General features: G+C 43.9%; 1 protein-coding gene across 5 annotated transcripts in view; it reads left to right on the top strand.

Annotated features, from left to right (window-relative positions):
• ZNF106 (zinc finger protein 106) overlaps window positions 1–24,892 on the top strand; it is an 86,269-nt gene that overhangs the window by 19,753 nt on the left and 41,624 nt on the right. For 4 of the 5 annotated variants that reach the window (XR_011380875.1, XR_011380873.1, XR_011380874.1 and 1 more), the window contains exons 2-3: window positions 5,913–5,998; window positions 14,619–14,680. Coding sequence is in view for 1 of the 5 variants with exons in the window: in XM_051822463.2 (XP_051678423.2) it covers window positions 5,945–5,998; window positions 14,619–14,680 (116 nt within the window). In the remaining 4 variants the exon portion in view is untranslated. The remainder of the gene's footprint in view (window positions 1–5,912; window positions 5,999–14,618; window positions 14,681–24,892) is intronic. The other variant, XM_070054051.1, reaches the window with a different exon arrangement.

Genomic DNA, 24,892 nt, shown 5'->3' with positions numbered 1-24,892 from the left:
TGCACCCATGTGGGAGACACGGATGAAGCTCTTGGCAGCTGCCTTTGGCCTCACCCATCCCTGAACTGTTTTTGGCCATTTGGGGAGTGAACCAGCAGATCGAAGATTGATCTCTCTGCCTCTCCCCTGTAGCTCTGGCTTCCAAATAAATCTTAAAAAAAAAAAAAAAAAAAAAGACAATGGCGAGCAACAGATCTTTTTGAGAAAAATATTGGATAGTCAAAGGGGCTCATCCATTGACTTTCAGTGGTTATAATTCATATGATAAATTTTTAAATTATGGTGTAGACCTTTCAGGAAATATGTTTGGGAAATAAATGTATTATTAACTATTAAATAAATGCCCCCTGCTATCACACAGTTAAAGTTTTGAACTTGGTACAAGCTGTCTTTGGACTGAAGACTGACACATGATTATTTTTGCTAGTACTTGTATTTGTTAGGGTCACTGTTATTCCAGCTTCTTTCTGGATTATTTTTCCCACTAGGGCATACTACTTGCCAAATTGCAGAATTGAATAAAAAATTGGAATCTGATGCTAGTGCTAATTCTGATTAAAGAATCTGACTGTGATCTGTCCTATTTCCTTGTCTCATGGTGGGGATTATGAACAGCTTCATTTGCAAGAGCCTGGGCTTCTGCCTGTTAAATCATGAATGCCTTTTCCTGAGTCACATCCTGAACTTCCTGTCTTCTTCTGCTTACTGAAAAGAGTGGTTGATATATACAATCTTGCTAAAGAGTGTTAGGGGGAATCCTGGTGAGTAAAACGCCTATAAGTTTATGTTCAGTCAAAGATACTAGGTATAGGAAACCCCCAGTCACTTGCCTTCAGAAGGAAGGATCTGCCATGTCAGAGGTAGCAAATATGGCAGTTACCTAGTATAAATAAGCCTTGGAAGTTCTGGTTGTGGATTAATCTGTTCGGAAATACTTCCCTACCTCTTTGTTGTCACCCTCGTAAAACTTCTTGCAATTTTGTGATTATTGCCACTAAGCAAAGTGAGGCCCTCCCAGAAGTCAATCATATCTCTGCTTCTCAACCCACGGGCAAGCTAGGCTTAGTGGCAAAAACTGTATATGAACCTTGTCTCCCTGTTGTGCTGTCCTGGTCACCAAAAATCCTTAAATTTTATCAGGTATTAAGGTAGAGGCACAGAAAGTAGAATTGAAACTGGTATTCAAAACAGATTCTAACCCAAGTACCAGTCTTCCTACCACCCTCATCAAACCAGTAGTTAGCCTTTTTTTCCTTCAGTGTTTGACAGCATAGTATTGTCATGCATTGGCTTACTTACTTAGGTCGAAGTTTAAAATTAGTATGAGTCTTAGGAGATACAATATACAAAATGACAGATCCTTTCCTCATAGTAAAGTTAGGGAGATCATACATACCTATCGTCAAACAGCCTGTTTTCTACTTATTTTACAGGTCATTTTAACAATAAAGGAGGATAATATGCCAGTGTTTCAGTTAAAGTTCTTTGACACCAAAAGTTATTTTCAAGCCTTGAGTTACATGATAAATATTAGGAGAATTTTTTTTTAAACAGTTGTGTTAATCTGGATATTTCTCATCCCCTCCCACTGGTTCCTTAGTCTAAGTCATTGCCATTCCCCTCGCTCCCTTTTAAGATTTATTTATTTATTTGAAAGGCAGAGTTACAGAGAGACATATGCAGAGAGAGAGGTCTTCCATCTACTAGTTCACTTTCCAAAGCTAATCTGAAACCAGGAATCCAGAGCTTCTTGCAGGTTTCCCACACAGGTGCAGGGACCCAAGGACTTGGACCATCTTCTATTGCTTTCCCAGGCCACAGCAGAGAACTGGATTGGAAGTGGGGCAGCTGTGACTTGAACCAGCACCCTTAGTGGATGCCAGCACTGCAGGCAGTGACTTTACCCACTATGCCACAGTGCCAGCCCCTAGAAGAGTATTCTGATACAGATGTTTGAGATGGACCACAAGTGTTAAGAAATAGTGGTTACTTCAAAAGCTCCTTCTGACCAGTTTGTCACTTTGGAGTGATGACTTAGGTGTGAGGATGGAAAGAGCATAATGAAGTACAGAATGAGCCTCTGGATATTTTTTTTTTTTAAAGATTTATTTATTCCAAAGGCAGAGTTACAGAGAGGCAGAGGCAGAGAGAGAGAGGTCGTCATCCACTGATTCAATCCCCAGATGGCTGCAATGACCAGAGCTGCACCAATATGAAGCCAGAAGCCAAGAATTTCTTCCAGGTCTCCCATGTGGGTGCAGAGGCCCAAGGGCTTAGGTTATCTTCTACTGCTTTCCCAGGCCATAGCAGAGAGCTGGATTGGAAGTGGAGCAGCCGGAACTTGAACTGGTGCCCGTATGGGATGCCAGCACTGCAGGCGTCAGCTTTACCCACTACGCCACAGTGCCGGCCCCTTTGGAGATTCTTTTTTTTTTTTTTTTTTTTGACAGGCAGAGTGGACAGTGAGAGAGAGAGAGAGAGAGAGAGAAAGGTCTTCCTTTTCCATTGGTTCACCCCCACAATGGCCCCTGCGGCTGGTGCACTGCGGCCAGCGCACCGCGCTGATCCAATGACAGGAGCCAGGTGCTCCTCCTGGTCTCCAATGTGGGTGCAGGGCCCAAGGTGCAGGGCCCAAGGACTTGGGCCATCCTCCACTGCACTCCCGGGCCATAGCAGAGAGCTGGCCTGGAAGAGGGGCAACTGGGACAGAATCTGGCGCCCCAACCGGGACTAGAACCTTGTGTGCCAGCGCCGCTAGGCGGAGGATTAGCCTAGTGAGCCACGGCGCCGCCCCCTTTGGAGATTCTAACACAGTAGTTCCACTCTGTCTGCGCACCGCTGTTTCCTTTTTATTAATAAGCTGTGTGGGTGATTCTGATGTACCAGTTTGGATTTAGAACTTGTTTATATATGGAGGGTAGGAGTCAAGGCAAGAAGCAGTAGTGAATGAAGCCATTGGGTGAAAAAAAAAAAAAAAGAAACCATTGGGTGAAGAGAGCATAGATGTAGGATCATGGAAGTTAATCACACTGGAGGAAGAGAATAAAAATAAAAAACAACTCTATCAGAACTTGATGCCTAAGCATGAGAGTTTGAAAGAAAATAAGACATTAATAGATATAGCTTTGCCTAGGGAAGATGGTAATTGTATTGACAGAAGAGTAATTAGATCATTAAGAAAAAGTAATTATGGAGTTTTTAGAATATTAGGTCTAAAAAATATCACTCACTTCTTACAGTTTGGAGAAAAGTTGAAAGAATTCATGGAGGGTATTTTTAATTGATATGCTGGGAGTTGTTAAGTGGTTAATGTGAGGACAGCAGTGATTGAATTGCTTATTTACTTTCTCACTTGAGTGTTATGTAACCTCTCTGTCACCTTGGTTGAGATCGCTAAAGCTAGAGGCTTGGTATTTCCTTGACTTCTAATCTTTGTTAAGGCTTTTAAAGGGAGCACTGTTTCCCATTTAAAAGACTGAGTTTACTTCATTATTTTGGAAAGCTCAATGGAATTTTCTTTATCCAATTTAAGGATATATAAATTAAAGTCCCTTGATCTTGGGCTGGAATCATATCAGCTTAGGGTTTATATACTAAGTCCTCTTTATTAATTGACTTCCTTACTAGAAGTTACACTTTCTGATAATTCTAAGAAACTGAAAATGGAGGCCAGTGCTGTGGCATAGAAGGTTAAGCCTCCGCCTGCAGTGCTGGCATCCCATCTGAGCGCCAGTTTGAGACCCAGCCACTCTACTTCTGATCCAGCTCCCTGCTAATGTGCCTGGGAAAACAGTGGAAGATCACCCAAGTACCTGAGCCCCTGCACCGACATGGGATACCTGGAAGAAGCTCTGGGCTCTTGGCTTGGCCTAGCCCAGCCTGGGCAGTTGCTGCCATTTGGGAAGTGAACCAGTGGGTAGAAGATAACATCTGTCTCTCTATCTCTTTATCTCTATTTCTGCCTTTCAAATAAACAAATCTTAGAAAAAGTGAAAAATGTGTGTTCTTAATACTTGCAGATTAGAAGCATGGAGCTTGTGAAAGAAGAGAGTTAAAAAAGGGAGTCTGGAGCCGGCGCCGTGGCTCAATAGGCTAATCCTCCACCTTGCGGCGCCGGCACACCGGGTTCTAGTCCCGGTCGGGGCGCCGGATTCTGTCCCGGTTGCCCCTCTTCCAGGCCAGCTCTCTGCTATGGCCAGGGAGTGCAGTGGAGGATGGCCCAGGTGCTTGGGCCCTGCACCCCATGGGAGACCAGGAAAAGCACCTGGATCCTGGCTCCTGCCAGGATCAGCGCGGTGCGCCGGCTGCAGCGGCGGCCATTGGAGGGTGAACCAGCGGCAAAAGGAAGACCTTTCTCTCTCTGTCTCTCTCTCTCACTGTCCACTCTGCCTATAAAAAAAAAAAAAAAAAAAAAAAAAAGGGAGTCTGGTTAAAAAATTGATCTATAGAGTATTTTGTTTTTCAAAGATTTATTCATTTGAAAGGCAGAGCAACAGACAGAGGGAGAGACACAGAGAAATCTTCCATCTGCTTGTTCAGTCTCCAAATGCCCACAATAGCCAAGGCTGGGCCAAGCCAAAGCCAGGAGCTAGGAACTCAATTTGAGCCATCAGTTGATGCCTCCCAGGGTGCTCATTAGCAGGAAGCTGGATTTTTAGGGTAGACAAGCTGGTAGTCAAACCCAGGAACCATAATATGGATGTGGCCATCTCAAGCCACATCTTAACCAGTATACCAATGCCTGCTACAAATTCCCTTGCATCTTAACATTTACTTCAACCTTTACTACTTACATCTAACATTTTGTTATTTCATTCAGTAAATATTTATTGAGCACTAAGCACTATTCTAAGACTTTGGAAAACTGATAAAGAAGATAATACCAGAAATGTTTTAAAGTCTGCTTCAAGTTATTAACCATCAAAACAAAAAAATAGAAAAATTCAGAAATAAATAAGTAAAAGAAGAGAATTAAAAGAACGAATATGCTGTGAGAATTAACACCAAAATTAGTTTATGTTAATTTTGAAATTTAGGATCTTATAATACTAAAAGCATAAATAATACTATACCTATAATTTTTTTAAAGATTTATTTATTTATTTGAAAGGCAGAGTTACAGAGAGGGCGAGGCAGAGAGAAGTCTTCCATCTGCTGGTTCATTCCCCCAAATGCCTGTGGAGCTGGGCTGATTGAAAGGCTGGAGCAGCTTCTGGGTCTGCCACATGGGTACAGGGGCCCAAGGACTTGGGCCATCTTCTACTGCTTTTCCCAGGCCATAGCAGAGAACTAGATCAGAAGTAGAGCAGCCAGGACTTGAACCAGCGCCCACCCATATGGGATGCCAGCACCGCAGGTGGTGGCTTTACCCACTGCACCACAGCACTGGCCCCAATTCTTTGTTTATATAGCTTATTGGCATTCATCTTTCTCAGATCCAAGTTGTTATCCTATTAACTTATTTTGATATTTTAAACTTTATTATTGAATAAAATTATCTTAGGCATCCAGTAGTGTTATAAAGTGGAATTTCAGTAGCCAGAAAACTGCTGAGTGACCAGAGGTGGAGAGAACCTTAGACTTCTTTCATTGATCCTTTTACTGTCTTGTCTAAGAGTTAGATTAAACCAGAGTAGCTTGTAGCTCATTATGTCAGGTGTTAAGGTCTCAAAAGGAATGAACCCCATGTGAATAAGCAGATACATCTATTATAGCCTGGTGTTACTGTGTAGACAAAGAAACAATGCTGCTTTGGGGGTGCATTGAAAATCTTGTGTAGAGCATCTCCAGCAGTGAGGAGCTTCTGGAAGAAGGCTAGAACTAGGGAACTGTAAATTTAAAAACCTTTGCGTCTTCTTTCAAAATCCAGTATTTACCTAACTAGGTTACTAAATGTTACTTCCTCATTGCAGGTGTGAAGTTGAGTGCTTCAGATCTGGTCACTATGGTACGAGAACGAAAATGCATATTGTGCCACATTGTGTACACCTCCAAAAAGGTAATAATGGAAGAAAGAATCTGAGGCTTTACGACTAACCATTTTTTCAGAGACATGTTATTGATAGATGGGTAAAAGCTTTTAATAACTTTTTTATTAAGGTTTATTTTATTTATTTGAAAGGCAGAGTTATGGAGAGTCAGAGAGAAAGAGAGAGGTCTTCCATCTGCTGGTTCGCTCCCTAAATGGCCGCAATAGTCGGAGCTGGGCCGATCCAAAGCCAGGAGCTTCTTCCGGGTCTCCCATGTGGGTGTAGGGTCTCAAGTGTCTGGGCCATCTTCTGCTGCTTTCCCAGGCCATAGCAGAGAGCTGGATTGAAGTGCGGCAGTGGGAACTCAAACCGGCGCCCATATGGGATGCTGACACTGCAAGTGGTGGCCTTAGCCACTACACCACCGCACTGGCCCCTAATAATTCTTATTTATGCTTTTTTCCTAAACTCTAGTCTTGTTCCACTGGTTTCTTATCACTGTCTCATAAACTCAGTGCCTGTATTATTAAACTTCTGCCCAGACTTTGAGGGTACTCAAAGGTAAATGATACAGAGAAATTTATAGAGACAGTATTGGTTGAGGTTATACTACTCTCAGAGTGGTGTTTTTGTTTTTGTTTTTGTTTTTTTGTTTGTTTGTTTGTTTGTTTGACAGGCAGAGTGGACAGTGAGAGAGAGAAAGATCTTCCTTTTCCGTTGGTTCAACCCCCAATGGCCGCTGCAGCTGGCGCACCATGCCGATCCGAAGCCAGGAGCCAGGTGCTTATCCTGGTCTCCCATGGGCTGCAGGGCCCAAGTACTTGGGCCATCCTCCGCTGCACTCCCTGGCCACAGCAGAGAGCTGACCTGGAAGAGGAGCAACTGGGACAGAATCCAGCGCCCCGACCGGGACTAGAACCCGGTGTGCCAGCGCCGCAGGCAGCGCCGGCCCTCAGAGATATTTTTAAAATCATATAGGTTTTGATAAGCTAAGGATACAGCATTTATTATACAAGGGTACTTCCAACAGTTCGTGGAAAAATAGAATTAAAAGATAAGTTTATTTTGGTACAGAAACTTTTGAAATCATTCAGTTTTTCATAATACATGTTCCATGAACATTTTGAATAGCCTTCATATGTACCTGCATTTTGTTGGTGCCCATGCTTGTGAAAAGTGCAGCACAGCAGAAATGATATTGATGATATCCTAGATGTCCACAAGATGGGGATGTTGCTCAAAGAAGAATAGACCTTTTTATGATGTAAAAGAATTTTACCTGTGCCTTAGGAAAACTAATTTGTCTCACTTTTTGACTTTTCTTGCTTTTATTTGCTTTCAAAGTAGTGCTACTAGCTTGAGTATTGAAGAATTGTTTTCTTTTTTTTTGGGGGGGGTATTTATTTATTTGAAAGAGTTATATAGAGAGAGGAGAAGCAGAGAGAGAGAGAGAGATCTTCCATCCGCTGGTTCACTCCCCAGTTGCCAGGAGCCAAGAGCTTCTTCCACACGGGTGCAGGGGCCCAAGGCCTTGGGCCATCTTCCACTGCTTTCCCAGGCCATAGCAGAGAGCTGGATCGGAAGTGGAGCAGCCAAGTCTCGAATTGGCACCCATATGGGATACTGGCACTTCAGGCCAGCGCATTAACCAGCTGTACCACAGTGCTGGCTCCATTGACGAATTGTTTTCTATGATTTTAAGATGTTCTGGATTGTCATTGGAAATTCAGAGAACTAGGAAGATTATGGGCTTAGGTTAGTCAGGAAAATCTGAGTGGATGGAGTGAATCTTGAAAGACTCCTAAAAGTAAGATGTTTTAATAAAAATGAGGGAGAGCTATTTTAGACATGTACAAAGACAAACTGGTGAAATGGAGTGGAGTTGGTCAGAAGGCTCAGCTGATTCAGTTTTGTCAGGGCGTTGTTGTGGCATAATAAGCTAGCACCTGCAACGCGTCGGTATCTCATATGGCCACTGTTTCAAGTCCTGCTGCTCTGCTTGCAATCCAACTTCCTGCTAATGCACCTGGGAGAGCAGCGGAAGATGGCCTCAATCCCTGGGGCCCTTGCACTTGTGTGGGAGACCTTTTTGAAACTCCTGGCTCCTGACTTTGGCCTGGCCCAGCCCCAGCCATTGTGGCCGTTTGGGGAGTGAACCAGTAGATGGAAGATTTCTCTCTGTCTAATTATGCCTTTCAAATAAAATAAATCAATCTTTAAGACAAACAAGTAAACAGCTTTATCTTGGCAATAGTAAGACTGTAATTGGTAATTTAAGTGCAAACAGTTGACAAACAACGTGGGATTCTGTACAAGGGGGTTATGAGCCATCAAGTAGGGTGGAGATTTTTTTCCCTTGTTTAGGATTTCTGTTGGTGATGAAGAAATCCATTGAGATTTTAGAATCATATTTAATGTATATGCTGCCTTGTGCAGAATTGCTTTTCTAGTTTTTGATTTTTCTATTAAGGTTTATGCAGATTGTCAGCATTTCAAAATTCCTTATGACTCCTTTCGGGTTCGAGGGAGACGGGGAGAGTGTGAGATGGATAGGCTGATGATCGAAGGTATAGCATCAGACTTTTGTGAATAGCAGCCCTGTTCTGTGAGACTGTGGTTTTGCCAGTTTAAATATTGGCATTTCCTCTTTTTCTGGTTTAAAATATGTTTGGGGGGCCTGGCATTGTGGCTTAGTGGGTTAAGCCTTAGCATGTACGTCCGTGCACCTGGAAAAGCAGGCCCATTTGAACCCCTGCCACTCAGGATGAATTTCCTGGCTCCTGGCTTCGGCCTGGCCCAGACATTGTTCTTGCAGCCAATTGAGGAGTGAACCAGCAGATGGAAGACACCTCTTGCTCTTGCTTTCTTATTCTTTCAGATAAGTAAAAAAATCTTTTGAATGTTTTCATCTTTTCATGTTTTTATTTTTCCATGATCATGAATTAACTCAAGGACCAGTTACTCATTTCTGCCTTAGGGAAAGCCAGTTACGGATTTTTAAGCAAGGGAATGGTGTGATTTAAGTGAATAATATGGCTTAAGAAATCAACAGATTAGTTTAGTTGGAAGGATAACTCAAACACTTTTAGATAAACTGTGAACAGTTTATGTTGAAGCAGTGCTTTCCTCTAGTTTCCCAAATTAATACAGCCTTGGTTTCTCCAAGCACTATGGAGGAAAAATGATTTTAGGCTGACTTTGGTGGGGGGGAAAGGCTAGTTACCACATCAACATATAAAAGACTGAAAAGCCGCAGAGTTAAAAAGAATATATTTATTTTTGTATTACTCAGTGTTTTCCACATTTGTTCAGCTGTGAAATCCTTCCTCCCTTAAAAAAATAATGCTGATTAATATTTGAAGGACTAAATAGAAGCCTAATTATTTTGAAAATTTACTTGTCTCACTGTTTTTATTCCTTGGAAACAGGAAGGGAGAGGATTTTGCTTGTAAATTTAGGAAAAGATTTAGTGAAGTGTTTTAGTAAATCAGAAGCCATATTAAAACTAGTACTTTTTTTTTAAAGATTTATTTCTGTTGATTTGAAAGGCAGAATTACAGAGAGAGTGAGAGATCTTCCACCTGCTGATTCATTTCTTTTTTTTTTTTTTAATTTTTTTAAATTTATTTGACAGAGTTAGACAGTGAGAGAGATAAAGGTCTTCCTTCCGTTGGTTCACCCCCCAAAATGGCCGCTACGACTGGAGCTATGCCGATCCGAAGCCAGGTGCTTCTTCCTGGTCTCCCATGTGGGTGCAGGGGCCCAAACACTTGGGCCATCCTCCACTGCCTTCCCGGGCCACAGCAGAGAGCTGAACTGGAAGAGGAGCAGCCAGGACTAGAACCCCGTGCCCGTGTGGGATGCCAGCGCCGCAGGCAGAGGATTAACCTAGTGAGCCACGGCGCCGGCGCCCACCTGCTGATTCATTTCACAAATGGCTGCAATGGCCCAGATCGTGCCAGGCAGAAGCCAGGATCCTGGAGATTCTTCCAAGTCTCCCATGTAGGTGCAGTGGCCCAAGCACTTGGGTCATTTTCTGCTGCTTTCCCAGGTGCATTAGCAGGGAGCTAGATAGGAAATGGAGCAACCAGTCTCACACTGGCACCCATATGAGATGCTAGCATGGGAGGCAGCAGCTTAACCTGCTGTGCCACAGTGCTAGCCCCAAAACTAATTATTTTTTTTCTTTAAAGATTTATTTTATTTATTTGAAAGAGTTAGAGAGAGAGATAGAGACAGAGAGAGAGGTCTTCCATCAATTGGTTCACTCCCCAGATGGCTGCAAAGGCTGGAGCTGTGCTGATCCAAAGCCAGGAGCCAGGAGCTTGTTCTGGGTCTCCCACACGGATGCAGAGGCCCAAGGACTTGGGCCATCTTCTACTGCTTTCCCAGGCCATAACAGAGAGCTGGATTGGAAGAGGAGCAGCTGGGACCAGAACTGGTGCCCATATGAGATGCTGGTGCTTCAGGCCAGGGTGTCAACCCGCTGAACCACAGCGCCACCCCCTCCTTTTTTTTTTTTTTTTTTGGAAGATTTATTTTATTTATTTGAAAGAGTTACAGTGAGGTAGAGACAGAGAGAGAGGTCTTCCATCCGCTGGTTCACTCCCCAGATGGCCTCAACGGCCGGAGCTGTGCCGATCCAAAGCCAGGAGCCAGGAGTTTCTTCCAGGTCTCCCACACAGGTGCAGGGCCCAAGACCTTGGGCCATCTTCTACTGCTATCCCAGGCCATAACAGAGAGCTGGATTGGAAGAGGAGCAGCCGGGACTAGAACTGGTGCCCATATGGGATGCTGGCGCTTCAGGCCAGGGCATTAACCCACTGCGCCACAGTGTCAACTCATCCAAAACTAGTCTTAAGTGATAACAGTTTTAAGTAAATTGGATATAGAATCAGTTCCTTTTTTTTTTTTTTTTTTTAATTTATTTATTTACTTGAGAGGCAGAGTTACAGAGAGAGGATAAGACAGAGAGGTCTTCCAGCCACTGATTCATTCCCCAAATGGCCACAACAGCTAATCTGAAGCCAGGACCAGGTGTTTCTTCTGGGTCTCCTACATAGGTGCAGGGGCCCAAGCTTTTGGGCCATCTTCTGCTTTCCAAGGCCAAGAGCAGGGAGCTGTAACAGAAATGAAGCAGCCAGGACTTGAACTGGCGCCCATATGGGATGCCGGAGGCAGAGGCAGGTACTTAACCTACTACACCACAGTGCCTGCTCTTTATTTTTATTTTTATTTTTTTTTAAGGTTTGTTTATTTGAAAGGCAGAGGCAAAGAGAGAGAGAGAAGTATTCTATCCACTCATTCATTCCCCCAAATGGCTGCAACGGCTGGAGGTGGGCTGATCTGAAGCCAGGAGGCAGGAGCTTCTTTTGGGTCTCCCACATGGGTGCAGGGGCCCAAGGACTTGGGCCTTCTTCTACTGGTTTCCCAAGCCATAGCAGAGAGCTGGATTGGAAGTGGAGTAGCTGGGACTCGAACTGGTGCCCATATGGGATGCCAGACCCCTAGAATCAGGTGTTTTTTTTTTTGTTTTTTTTTTTTTTTTGTTTTTGACAGGCAGAGTGGACAGTGAGAGAGAGAGAGACAGAGAGAAAGGTCTTCCTTTGCCGTTGGTTCACCCTCCAATGGCCGCCGTGGCCGGCGCACCGTGCTGATCCGATGGCAGGAGCCAGGTACTTCTCCTGGTCTCCCATGGGGTGCAGAGCCCAAGTACTCGGGTCATCCTCCACTGCACTCCCCGGCCACAGCAGAGAGCTGGCCTAGAAGAGGGGCAACCAGGACAGAATCTGGCGCCCCGACCGGGACTAGAACCCTGTGTGCCGGCGCCGCAGGCGGAGGATTAGCCTAGTGAGCCGCGGCGCCGGCCAAGAATCAGTTTTAATATCACATAATAACCCTGTTTAAATATTGCTTTGATCATGAATGGTTTGGTTGTGAGGAACAGAACCCACTTTAATGTAGCTCAAGAAAAGGGGATTTTACACATAAGTCCAAATCAAGGAAAAATTGAACCACAGGAAGCCTAGGGATTCAAGGTGCTATATACTCATGAATTTTTTTTCACTCAGCATTATATCATGAACTTGACTCAGTTTTCAACTCTGAGAATGTTAATTCTAGTTAGTGTTCCATTAGTTGTGGCTAGAAGGGGTGGCGTGCAAAACTGTTCTCTCCAAATAAAACATTTGAAGAGATAGGAAGGAAATAATGGTCATCTTTGGTAAAATTGCCCTTTAAAGGGAATATTTTTGAATCCCAACTCTTTTATCACACTGTAATAAAGCAATAATGGGTTTTGGGTTGCATTTAACAAATGAACTGTGTGTAATAAAAGATCTCTGTGTAAGATGCTTACAAGTGTGACGTGGTATTTGAAATATTGACTTTAGTATCAGATCTGTCTGGATTTGGGTTTCAGTTTGATAACTTGATTATGACTCTCAGAGGGCAAGTCTATGAGTATTTTCACATTTATCCCTTCAGTTTCTAGCTCTGTAGAACACAAGATAAGCACTTCATGAATATTTGATTAATGAGCAGATTAACTCCTTTGCAACTTTGTGTCCTTATGAAGTTAATACACCTTCAATATTTTGTAGTTCGAACAGGAAAATGTTTGAGGCACTTTATACAGGGTACAGAAAATAGTGATACTCAACAGTGTGGTAGTCTTTTATTATTACATGTGTAAGTAACCAGTATCTATCTATCTCTCTCTCTCTCTCTCTCTCTCTCTCTCTCTCTCTTTTTTTTTTTTTTTTTTTTTTAAGATTTACTCATTTATTTGAAAGGCAGAGTGTCAGGAAAAGGGGGAGAGAGAAAGAGATATTCCATCCATTAGTTTACTCCCCAAATGGTTGCAACAATTGGGGCTGGGCCAGGTGGAAGCCAGGTGGCCAGGAACTCCATCTGTGACTCCCACATTGGTGGCAGCGGCCCAGGTTTTTGAGCCACCATCTGCTGCCTGCCCAGATGCATTAGCAAGAAGCTGGATTGGAAGTAGAGCAGACTGACACTCTGATGTGGGATGCCAGCATCCCAAGCAGTGGTTTAACCTGCTGTGCCGCAGCATTCACCCCTAAAAACCAATCTATTATGACATCTGGCTGTGTATATACTTTGGAGTGAGAAAGGGGAAGATGGTTACTGCTTTTTGAAGGGCGTGTGTGTGTGTGTGTGCATGTGCATGCATGCACATGTGCGCGCATTCTCATGTGTGCATGTTTTTAGGTGGCAGCTTTGTCACAGATGTTATTTACTTCCCACTAATGACAGAATGAGGGGAAGAGAGAATCCTGGTAATATTCAAACTTTTCAATGGAACAAGACAAATCAGTTGGGTCAGAGGTGGGGGGGTTAGGATAAAGGAGTGATAGAGCTGTCATGTCCAGAGTATTTTTAAAACTTACTGATCTGCCATAAGGAGTTTCTGTTAAGTTTGTAATTCCTATCTGGAATTGAATTATCTATTCGTATTCATTCAACAAATATTTATTGAAGAGTATTTGCCAAGAGCTGGCCAAGACATGGCAAAGAGTTGTACCTTACTCTTAAGGAACTCTCAGCTGAGTAGGGAAGAGTATGATAAAAGTAGCCAGCTAGTTGAGAACTTAAGTGATCTGAGAGTTTTTTTTTAAATAATATTCCGAAGTTTCTTATAATAGGGTATTATTTAACTTAATTTATTCTTAAATCTTTTGCCTGCTAAAGACAATAACTTCTAACCATTTTAGAAACCCACTTAGGCTGGCGCTGTGGCTCACTAGGCTAATCCTCCGCCTGCGGTGCCGGCACACCTGGTTCTAGTCCCGGTCGGGGCACCGGATTCTGTCCCGGTTGCTCCTCTTCCAGTCCAGCTGTTTGCTGTGGCCCGGGAGGGCAGTGGAGGATGGCCCAAGTGCTTGGGCCCTGCACCTGCACAGGAGACCAGGAAAAGCACCTGGCTCCTGCCATCAGATCAGTGCAGTGTGCCGGCCGCAGCGGCCATGGGGGGGGGGGGGGTGAACCAAAGGAAAAGGAAGACCTCTCTCTTTGTCTCTCTCTCACTGTCCACTCTGCCTGTCAAAAAAAAAAAAAAAAAAGAAACCCACTTATATATGTCTAAGAATCCCTTTGGGGCCGCTGTTACGGCATAGCGGGTTAACCTTTGACACCAGCATTTCATATGGGCACCAGTTTGAGTCCCAGCTGCTCCACTTCCAATCCAGCTCCCTGCTGATGTACCTGGGAATGCAGTAGAGGATGACCCAAGTGTTTGGGCCCTTGCACCCATGTGGGAGACCCAAAAGAAGCTCCTGGCCCCTGGCTTTGGACCAGCCCAGCTCTGGCTGTTATAGCCATTTGGGGCTGAACCAGAGGATGGAAGACTTCTTTCTCTGTCTCTCCCTCTGTCTCTCTATAACTCTACCTTTTAAATAAATAAAATAAATCTTTTTAAAAAATTCCTTTTATTCAAAAATGAAATATGTAAAAAACAGCCAAAAGGAATTATTTAATGAGGAACTAATTAATACTGAATTGAGAAGACTAAACCCAAAAAATTTTTTGACACAGGTGCTTGAGCCTCAATTGTTGATTAAGTAGAAACAGGAATTATGTTTTCAAAGTGGTGGCCCTTAGTTTAATCTTCTTTCTTTAATTTTGAAGGAGATGGACGAACACATGCGGAGCATGTTGCATCACAGGGAACTTGAGAACCTGAAGGGCAGGTATGAGGACCACTCTCTTTCCTAAGTTTATGAGTGTTGGGGCAGGGGTCTGAGGGCTGATGGTTTCTGTCGGCTTATCTTTTAGTAATCCATTGTAAATGAACTTTGTCTTACGGCATTGAACACTTACTTAGAATTAGTAACAAATACAGTAGTAGACTTTTGGCATCAAAAGGAATAAACCAATATGTAGAATTAACAAACCCCCCCCCCCCTTCAGAAGTAGATTACACTCATGGTGTGCTAGGATGAGCTAGCTCTCTCATTAGTAAGCTTTCTTATTCCTACATAGTAGCCTTACAATTAGTTTAATTCAAGCCGGCGCCGTGGCTCAATAGGCTAATCCTCCACCTTGCGGCGCCGGCACACCGGGTTCTAGTCCCGGTTGGGGCGCCGGATTCTGTCCCGGTTGCCCCTCTTCCAGGCCAGCTCTCTGCTATGGCCAGGGAGTGCAGTGGAGGATGGCCCAGGTGCTTGGGCCCTGCACCCCATGGGAGACCAGGAAAAGCACCTGGCTCCTGGCTCCTGCCAGGATCAGCGCGGTGCGCCGGCTGCAGCGGCGGCCATTGGAGGGTGAACCAACGGCAAAAGGAAGACCTTTCTCTCTCTGTCTCTCTCTCTCTCACTGTCCACTCTGCCTGTCAAAAAACAAAAAAAAAAAAAACAAAAAAAAAACAATTAGTTTAATTCATATTTTGCTTCACAGTGTTACAGATAGTGCATCCCATATACCTTAGGTTTAGTCTGAGAAGTCCAAAGTCTATTAAGTCACACTGACTCTCATTAGTATAAGCAGAAGTATAAACCTGAGGTGTGTTTAAGAATGCTGTTTTGTGATTTGAAGCTCGAATTTTATAAGGGAAGACAATCTAATAAGTAAGCACCTTTAAAAATTAAATGAAACATGTATATTCTGTGTCTTTTTTTTTTTTTTCCATCTGTGGCTCCTGTTATGGTGTTTTTGACTTCTCCTGCTTTGATGTTTGGAAACCAGATAGGGAAAGAAACATTGGGAAATGGAGAGATATAAATTGTATCCTGTTCCATGAATAGTAGTTATAAGTTGTGATCAGGATACCAACCTAGGTCATTTGAAATTATTTATATTATAAAGTCATAGAGTTGTAGATTTTGTGGGCAAATTAATTTGTTAGTAAACTTTCGGCATCTTTTCAATGAAATTTTTCCATGCCCCAGTCCCTTACAGTGTGACAGGTGTTACAGCAATATAGAAGGCCTTCACTTAGATTTAATGTGAGATCCCTTTCCAAGGATACCTTGAATCTACATAATATCTCACTTGTTACCTTGAAAACCCACACAATACAGTCAACTTTTGGTTATATGTGAAATGATTCGGCTCTTTAAAAATCCCATTTTCAAAAGACTTCTTTCTGGGGTTCACCTTTTACCTTGGGCTGTTTACCTGCCATGTGCCCCATGTGTATTACAGAAACAAAAAAAATGAGGTTGATAAATCTAATCAGCAGGAGAGAAGTCCGTTGCATTCCAAGACTAATACTTTATTCAATTCAGAGATCACTAACGAACCATGTAAAACTGAAAAACAAAAAACAAGTTTTGTTTATTCCAAATTCATGTTCACAGTAAGGATCATAAAAAGTCAAGAAAATGTTTTCTTATTCCTCTCCCGCCTAAATCCTACAGAAGAATCAAATTTGCTACTTATCCTATGCAGACCTCTTTTTAAATAATTAGATTTATGTTTATACTTACACAAAACCAATAAGAAATGCTATATATGTATTTTTTTTAAAGATTTACTTATTTATTTGAAAGTCAGAGTTATACAGAGAGGTGAGGCAGAGAGAGAGAGGGAGGGAGGGAGGGAGAGAGAGGTCTTCCATCCACTGGTTCACTCTCCAGTTGGCTGCAGTGGCTGGAGCTGTGCTGATCCAAAGCCAGGAGCCAGGAGCCTCCTCCAGGCCATCTTCTACTGCTTTCCCAGGCCATAGCAGAGAGCTGGATCAGAAGTAGAGCAGTCGAGACTCGAACCGGCGCCCATATGGGATGTCGGCACTGCAGGTGGAGGCTTTACCTGCTATGCCACAGCACTGGCCCTTATATGTGTTGTTCTGTAACATCTTTGTTCTTTTCCTCCTTGTCATTTCCAAACAACCTAACTATGCCATTTTTACTTATTTGGGACATAGATAATGAGGGAAAAAACAATAAAAGTCCCAGATGGGCGCTGTTTCGAGACTTGGCTGCCCTACTTCTGATCTAGCATCCAAACGAATTTTTTTCAAAAAGAGCAATTTTGTACTTATTACTCATGTATTAGATACAAAGCTAATAGCTGTTTTTATATTTATTTATTTTTAATTAGCATGTAGTACTTGTACTTTTTTTTATTATTATTTTTTTTAAGATTTATTTGAAAGGTGAAGTTACAGAGAGAGAGAGATTGACCATCTGCTGGTTCACTCACCAAATGGATGCAGTGGCCAGAGCTGGGCCAGACCGAAACCAGGAGCCAGGAATTTCTTCCATGTGGGTGCAGGGGCCCAAGTACTTGGCCATCTTCCACTGCTTTCCCAGGCGCATTAACAAGGAGCTGGATTGGAAGTGGAGCAGCCAGGACTCACACCAGCACCTGTATGGCATGCTGGTGTCACAGGTGGTGGCCCCTGTATTTGTACATTTTTATGGAGGAGTATAGGACAGTATTTCAGCTCATGTATACAGCCTAAGCTGATCAAGTCGGACAATTAACATTTCCATTATCTTAGCTTTTCTTTTTATTTTTAAAGATTTATTTATTTGAAAGGCAGAATTACAGAGAGGAGAGGAGAGGCAAAGACAGATCTTCATTTGCTGGTTCACTCCCTAAACAGCCGCAACTTTTGGGGCTGGGCCATAATGAAGTTAGGACCCTGGAACTCCATCTGGGTCTCCCACATGGAACCATCTTCCACTGCTTTTCCAGGGGCATTAACAGGGAGCTGGATTGCAAGCTGAGCAGCTGGGACTTGAACTGGTATTCATATGGGATGCTGTCATTACTTGTGGCAGCTTAACCTGTTATGTCACAATGCCAGTCCTTGTTGTCTTTATGTTTGGAGCCTACAAGCTCTTTTATAATTCTTCAAATAGAGTGTAATAGTGTTTCATGGTACAGTGAGACAGGTGTAGCTAATGTGTTTTATGTGGGTCCCTGGCCTATAACAATACAAGGGAGAAGAGAAGCAGGTAGCAAGAAAAACAACTGACAAAATGATTAAAAAAAAAAAAAACTATAAAATCTCAGAACTTAATGTCAGAGTCATCACCAGTTTGCGTCTTAGGGACAAATAGTTATCAGTCGTTATTTCTTTTCCCTGTTATTCTGTGTTTGTGGACATTTCCTCTGGGTTTCATTCTTATCATTATTAGTCACTGAGTTTTTTGTTGTTGTTGTTGTTGTTTTTTAAATATGACGCAGACTCCCCTCAGGCAGCAGTTAGCATGCCAAAGGCCTGTGTAGTTTTCTTTTTTTTTTTTTAGATACTTATGTATTGATTTATTTGAAAGAGTTACACAGAGGGAGTAGAGGCAGAGAGAGAGAGAGAGAGGTCTTCCATCCAGTGGTTCACTCCCTACATGGCTGCAATGGTTGGAGCTGTGCCAATCTGAAGCCAGGAGCCAGGAGCTTCCGGGTCTCCCACGTGGGTGCAGGGGTCATCTTGTACTGCTTTCCCATGCCATAGCAGAGAGCCAGATCAGAAGTGGGAGTAGTCGGGTCTTGAACCTGCACCCATATGAATCAGCGCCCACATGGGATACTGGCGCTTCAGGCCAGGGCATTAACCATTAACCCACTGCGCCACAGTGCCGGCCCCGCATTTTTTTTTTTTTTTTTTTTTTTTAAGACAAGATATTCTTTTTTTTTTTTTTTTTTTTTTTTTTTTTTTTTTTTTTTTTGACAGGCAGAGTGGACAGTGAGAGAGAGAGAGAGAGAGAGAAAGGTCTTCCTTTTTTGCCGTTGGTTCACCCTCCAATGGCCACCGCGGCCGGCGCGCTGCGGCCGGCGCACTGCGCTGATCCGATGGCAGGAGCCAGGAGCCAGGTGCTTTTCCTGGTCTCCCATGGGGTGCAGGGCCCAAGCACCTGGGCCATCCTCCACTGCACTCCCTGGCCACAGCAGAGGGCTGGCCTGGAAGAGGGGCAACCGGGACAGAATCCGACGCCCCGACCAGGACTAGAACCCGGTGTGCCGGCGCCGCTAGGCGGAGGATTAGCCTAGTGAGCCGCGGCGCCGGCCATCTGTTTTTTTTTTTTTTTTTTTTAAGATTTATTTATTTGAAAGAGTTACACAGAGAGAGGAGAGGCAGAGAAAGAGAGAGGTCTTCCATCCGATGGTTCACTCCCCAACTGGCCGCAATGGCTGGAGCTGTGCTGATCCAAAGCCAGGAGCCAGAAGCTTGTTCCTGGTCTCCCACACGGGTGCAGGGGCCCAAGGACTTGAGCCATCTTCTACTGCTTTCCCAGGCCATAGCAGAGAGCTGGATAGGAAGTGGAGCAGCGGGTCTCGAACCAGCATCCATATGGGATGCTAGTGCTTCAGGCCAAGGCATTAACCCACTTGCCACAGCGCCAGCCCCAGTTACTGCGTTTTTAAAAAATTATTATTTATTTTCTTGAGATGGAAGATAGAGCTCTCATATGCTGGTTCACTGCCCAAATGCGCACAACACTGGGGCTGGAGCCAGAGCCATGAATTTAATCCAGGTTTCCTGTATGGGTGACAGGAATCCGATTATTTGAGCCATCATCACAGCCTCCCAGGGTCTACATTGGTGTGGACTGGAGCCAGGAATTGAACTGAGGCATTCCAGTGTGGAACATGGGCATCTTAACCCCTAGGCTGAATGTCCGCTCCTGATTGTTGGCTTACTGATGTTTGGACTTTGTGTTCATTTTTATAGTTGTATTTAGAATTCTTTGTTGTGATCTGGTTAAGAATTGAACAGTATTTATTTTTAAATTTTGAATACAAGCTTGGATGCAAAGTAACTGGACCTGTTTGGTACACAGTTAAGGACCTCAGGAACATTTCTTTTTCAATGATATACTTGTTTAGATGTGTGGGCTATCAGTAGTTCTCCAGATAGATGCTATTAGAAAAGCTCAAACCCTTTTTTATCCAGCAGCTGTTGTGGGGTAGTTACCACTAGCTTAATAAAGAAGCCCTTCTGGAGAGAGTATCTTAAGACTTTGCTTTTCACACATGAGAGGAAATTGTGGTAACAGGATGAAGCTAATTTGGGCCCTCCTCTAAACTCCCTGAGGACAGCTATTGCCTTTATTAGCTAAGAAGCAAAGCAGTACATTTTTTCCATATTTTTTATATTTATACAAATTAGTGCTTATAAAGAATTCGACAGATTAAAAAAGAATTAAAAAATGATAAGATAGAAAACAGCAAAATAAAAAAGAATAAAGAAAAATTTTAAACTTTTTGAAAGTAACAAAAATAAAATATTGTTTAATTTGCTGTTTACTTTTTAAAATATGTAGTTTCTCAAATGCCGTTTGTGAAGTCATAGATTTTTACAGTATCCAGAACAGGGTTGATATGGTTACCTCCAAACATATTTGAATTTTCAGGATATGTGGTTTTCCTCTCCTGTTGTTAAATATAGATTCTTTCTTGTCTTATTTATTTATTTGAGAGGTAAAGTTACAGAGAGAGAAAGAGAAATAGAAAGGTCTTCCATCCACTGGTTTACTCCCCAAATGGCTTCAACAGCCAGGGCTGAGCTGATCTGAAGCCAGGAGCCACGAGCTTCCTCCAGATCACCCACACAAGTGCAGAGGCCCAAGCACTTGTGCCATCCTCCACTGCTTTCCTGGGCCACAGCAGAGAGCTGTATTGGAAAAGGAGCAGCTGGGGCACCAGTCCCCACATGGGATGATGGCGCCACAGGCAGAGGATTGGTCTACTATGCCACAATGCCGGCCCCGATTCTCTTTTTTTAAAATATCTTGTAAAGCTTACCTCTTTTTAAAACTAGATTTCATTTATAAAAGAAGCATTAGAGATTTATGTTTTTGTTTTTAATTTTTCATTTGAAAGGCAGAGACAGAGAGCCATCTTCTGTCTGCCAGTTTACTCCCCAAATGCCTGCAACAGCCAGGATTGGACCAGGCCACGGCCAGGAGTTCAGAACTTCATCCAGGTTTCCCATTTGGGTTGTAGGAACCCAAGTAACTTGGGCCATGATCTGCTGCCTCCCAAGTTCATTAGCAGGAAGCTGGATCAGAAGAGTCACATAGCCTGTACTCAAACCATGCACTCCGTTATGAGATATAGGCATCCCCAGCAGCCTCTTAGCCAACTGTGCTACAACACCCACCTGCAAAAATGTTTTTATTTATTTTGAAAAATGTTTTCCTATTCTATTTTTATTTTTATTTGAAAGGAGGAATACCAGAGAGAGCGGGAAAGACACAGAGAGAAAAAGATCGTCCATCCATTGGCTAACTCATCAAATGGCTTCAATATATTGGCCAAAGCCAGGATGCTAGAACTGCATCCTGGTCTTCCCTACGGTTACTGGGACCCAAGCACTTGGGCCATCTTCTACTGCTTTCCTAAGCACATTAGCAGGGAGCTGGATCAGAAGTAGAACAGTAGCGACTCTGATATGGGATGTGGGTGTCATCACAGGTTGCAGCTTAGCCTGTGCCACAGCTCAGGCCTCATCAGCAGTGTTTTTAAAACTCTTTGAGGGGCTGGCTTTGTGCTGTAGCTGGTGAAGCCTCTGCCTCCAGCACCTGCATCCCCTGTGGGTGCCAATTCAAGAGTTGGCTGCTTCACTTTTGATACAGCTCCCTGGTAATGTACATAGGAAAGTAGCAGAGATGGCCTGAAGGATTGGGTGCCTGCACCTACGTGGGAGACCCAGAAGAAGCTCCTGGTCTTGGCTTAAGCCTGGCCCGGCCTAGAAAAGGCAGAGTTAGAGGGAGGCAGAGGCAGAGAGAAGAGAGGTCTTCCATCTCCTGGTTCACTCCCCATATGGCCGCAATAGCCAGAGCTAGGCCAATCTGAATCCAGGAGCCAGGAGCTTCCTCTGGGTCCACCACATGGGTGCAGGAGCTCAAGCACCTAGGCCATCTTCTGCTGCTTTCCCAGGCCAGAGTAGAGAGCTGGATCAGAAGTGGAGAAGCTGGGACTAGAACCAGTACCCATATGGGATGCCAGCACTACAGGCTGTGCCCCACCCCACTACACCACAGCGGCAGCCTCTGTATGTTTAACAGTTAAATTTTGCCTACTTTATACTAAAATTTTTTTTTAAGATTTATTTATTTTATTCAAAAGTCAGAGTTACACAGAGAAGGAGAGGCAGAGAGTGAGAGAGAGAGGGAGAGAGATCTTTCAGCCTCTGGTTCACTCCCCAGCTGGCTGCAATGGCCAGAGCTGCGCCGATCTGAAGCCAGGAGCCAAAAGCTTCCTCTGGGTCTCCCGTGTGGGTGCAGGGGCCCAAGGACCCGGGCCATCCTCCACTGCCCTCCCAGGCCGTAGCAGAGAGCTGGATTGGAAGTGGAGCAGCTGGGACTCAATCTGGTGCCCACATGGGATGATGGCACTGCAGGTGGCAGCCCCACCAACTATGCCACAGCACCAGCCCCAGCCCCTCATTTTTTTTTTTAAAGATTTTATTTATTTATTTATTTGAAAGGCAGAGTTAGAGAGATCTTCCATCTGCTAGGTCACTCCCCAAGTGGCCACAATGGTCAGGGCTGGGCTGCTCCAAAGCCAGGATCCTGGAGCTTCTTTTGGGTCTCCCATGTGGGTGTAGAGACCAAAGGATGTGGACCGACTTCCAGTGCTTTCCCAGATGCATTAGCAGGGAGCTGGATTGGAAGTGGAGCAGCACTCATGTGGGATGCCAGCACCACAGACTGAGTTTTTACCTGCCACACCATAATGCCAGTTATTGTGGGGCTGGCACTGTTGCGTAGCAGTCAAGCAGCTGCCTGCAGTGCTGGCATCCTGAAATGATGCCGGTTTGAGTCCCTGCTGCTCCTCTCCTGATCTAGCTCTCTGCTATGACCTGGGAAAGCAATGGAAGATCATCTTGCCCAAGTCCTTGGGTACCTGCACCTGTGGGAGACCTGGAAGAAGCTCCTGGCTCCTGTCTTCAGATCGGTGCAGCTCCAGCCGTTGTGGCTATCTGGGGAGCAAACCAGTAGATTGAAGACCTCTTTCTCTCTCTCTCTCTCTCTCTCTCTCTCTCTCTCTCTGCCTGCCTCTACCTCTCTTGAATTCTGCCTTTCAAATAAATATATAATAATAATAAAAAATTATTGTGGCTAACCAGTTGTGTCTTTAAAGTGAGAAGGATTCTGAAAGAGAGACAGAGATGGTTCTAATAGTATATACATTATGAAAATTCTCTAATCTTAGGAGGAAAATCAGAAATTTAATTTTCAGGGGTTATACTAAAGTCCCCAATTGAAAGATGATCTTGGGCTGGTGCTGCGGCTCAATAGGCTAATCCTCCACCTAGTGGCGCCGGCACACCGGGTTCTAGTCCCGGTCGGGGCTCCGGATTCTGTCCCGGTTGCCCCTCTTCCAGGCCAGCTCTCTGCTGTGGCCAGGGAGTGCAGTGGAGGATGGCCCAAGTGCTTGGGCCCTGCACCCCATGGGAGACCAGGAGAAGCACCTGGCTTCTGCCTTCGGATCAGCGCGGTGTGCCGGCCGCAGCGCGCCAGCCGTGGCGGCCATTGGAGGGTGAACCAACGGCAAAAAAGGAAGACCTTTCTCTCTGTCTCTCTCACTATCCACTCTGCTTGTCAAAAAAAAAAAAAAAAAAAAAAAAGAAAGAAAGAAAGATGATCTTGTATTACAGTATACCAATTTAGCTTCTGTAGATTCTTAGGGGGAGTGCAGCAGGTTAAACCTCCATTTGTGATGCTGACATCCCATATGAGAGAGTGCAGGTTTGAGTCCAGGCTCTGCAGCTTCTAATCCAGCTCCCTGCTAACATGCCTGCAAAGATAGTAGAAGGTGGCTGCAAGTACTTAGGCCCCGCCACCCATGTTGGAGACCTGGATCCAATTCCAGGCTCCTGGATTTGACATGACCCAGCGTTGGCTGTGGCAGGCATTTAGGGAGTGAATCAGTGAATGGAAATTCTCTCTTTCTTTGCCTTGCAGAGAAATAATAGTAAAATAAACATTTCAAAAAAAACTTTATGTTAGCATTTGAGGTTACAAAGTCCTATAAAGAGGGAAAACATGAAAATTTCCCCCATTTTTTTCCAAAGGTGTTCGTCATGATTTCCACAAAGTAAAAACAGTATTTTTTTTTAAACTGAGTAGGTATTGTTGGAATAATTATACTTTCTCATCCCAGACAGCAGTGACCATATACTTAGCATGGTGCCTCGAATTCTACAGTTGTTCAGTATTTTTTTATATATTATATATTTTAATAATCACTTAGGTGATGTATAACAGAAGCTGTCTTCTAGTAAATGAGGTGCTCAGTTTTGAGGGTCACTTCTGGTTAGTTAAATCCTGCCCCCGTCTTGTTATATGTGAAGGGAAGATGGACAAAAGGTGTGCGTGCATGTGTGGTTGGCCAAAGACTCTGTGTGTGTGTGTGTGTGTGTGTGTGTGTGTTTATAGATTGGCATAGGAAGTGCAAAAATATCACTATTATAAACTCAAGACACCTGATACAGGATTAAGGCAGTTGGGTTATGGAATGGGTTCAACTGTCCTGTAGCCATAGTATTCAGATGTTTCTCATGAAAGACTGCATAGTCAGCTGATCCAGTCAAAGAATTTCAAGAAGTTAAACAATTAAATTATTGATCTGCTAAAACTCTGGACATGACTCTAGACCAGGTCCAGTATGGAATTTACCATTTAATGCATTAAGTAAAAGAAAAAAAAAGTCTGCTCTGTTTAACTAAAAACCATATTTTGCTTCTCTGAACTGTAGCATTTTCTGAAACTTGAGAAAAAACATTTGTCACAGCTGTTGGCCTCCTACAACTGAATGCCTTCCATTCCCTTTAAAATAAGCCCTTCTGAAGCAGAATGTGAGTCACATGTATCATCCAGACCAAAAGAGTTCGCTGGGTCTGCTGTCATCTGCCCCTGGGCGGAATCTTCACATTCCGGGCAGAGCTCCAGCTGTTCAGATTTAGTTACCCTGTTGGGATTGGCTGTGCCACCTACTGTTTTCTCCAC

This window comes from Oryctolagus cuniculus, chromosome 12 (assembly GCF_964237555.1).
Source record: "Oryctolagus cuniculus chromosome 12, mOryCun1.1, whole genome shotgun sequence".
In the NCBI taxonomy this organism is placed as follows: Eukaryota; Metazoa; Chordata; class Mammalia; order Lagomorpha; family Leporidae; genus Oryctolagus; species Oryctolagus cuniculus.
The sequence above is the reverse complement of the archived record's forward strand: the minus strand, read 5'-3'. Positions and strand labels throughout refer to the sequence as shown.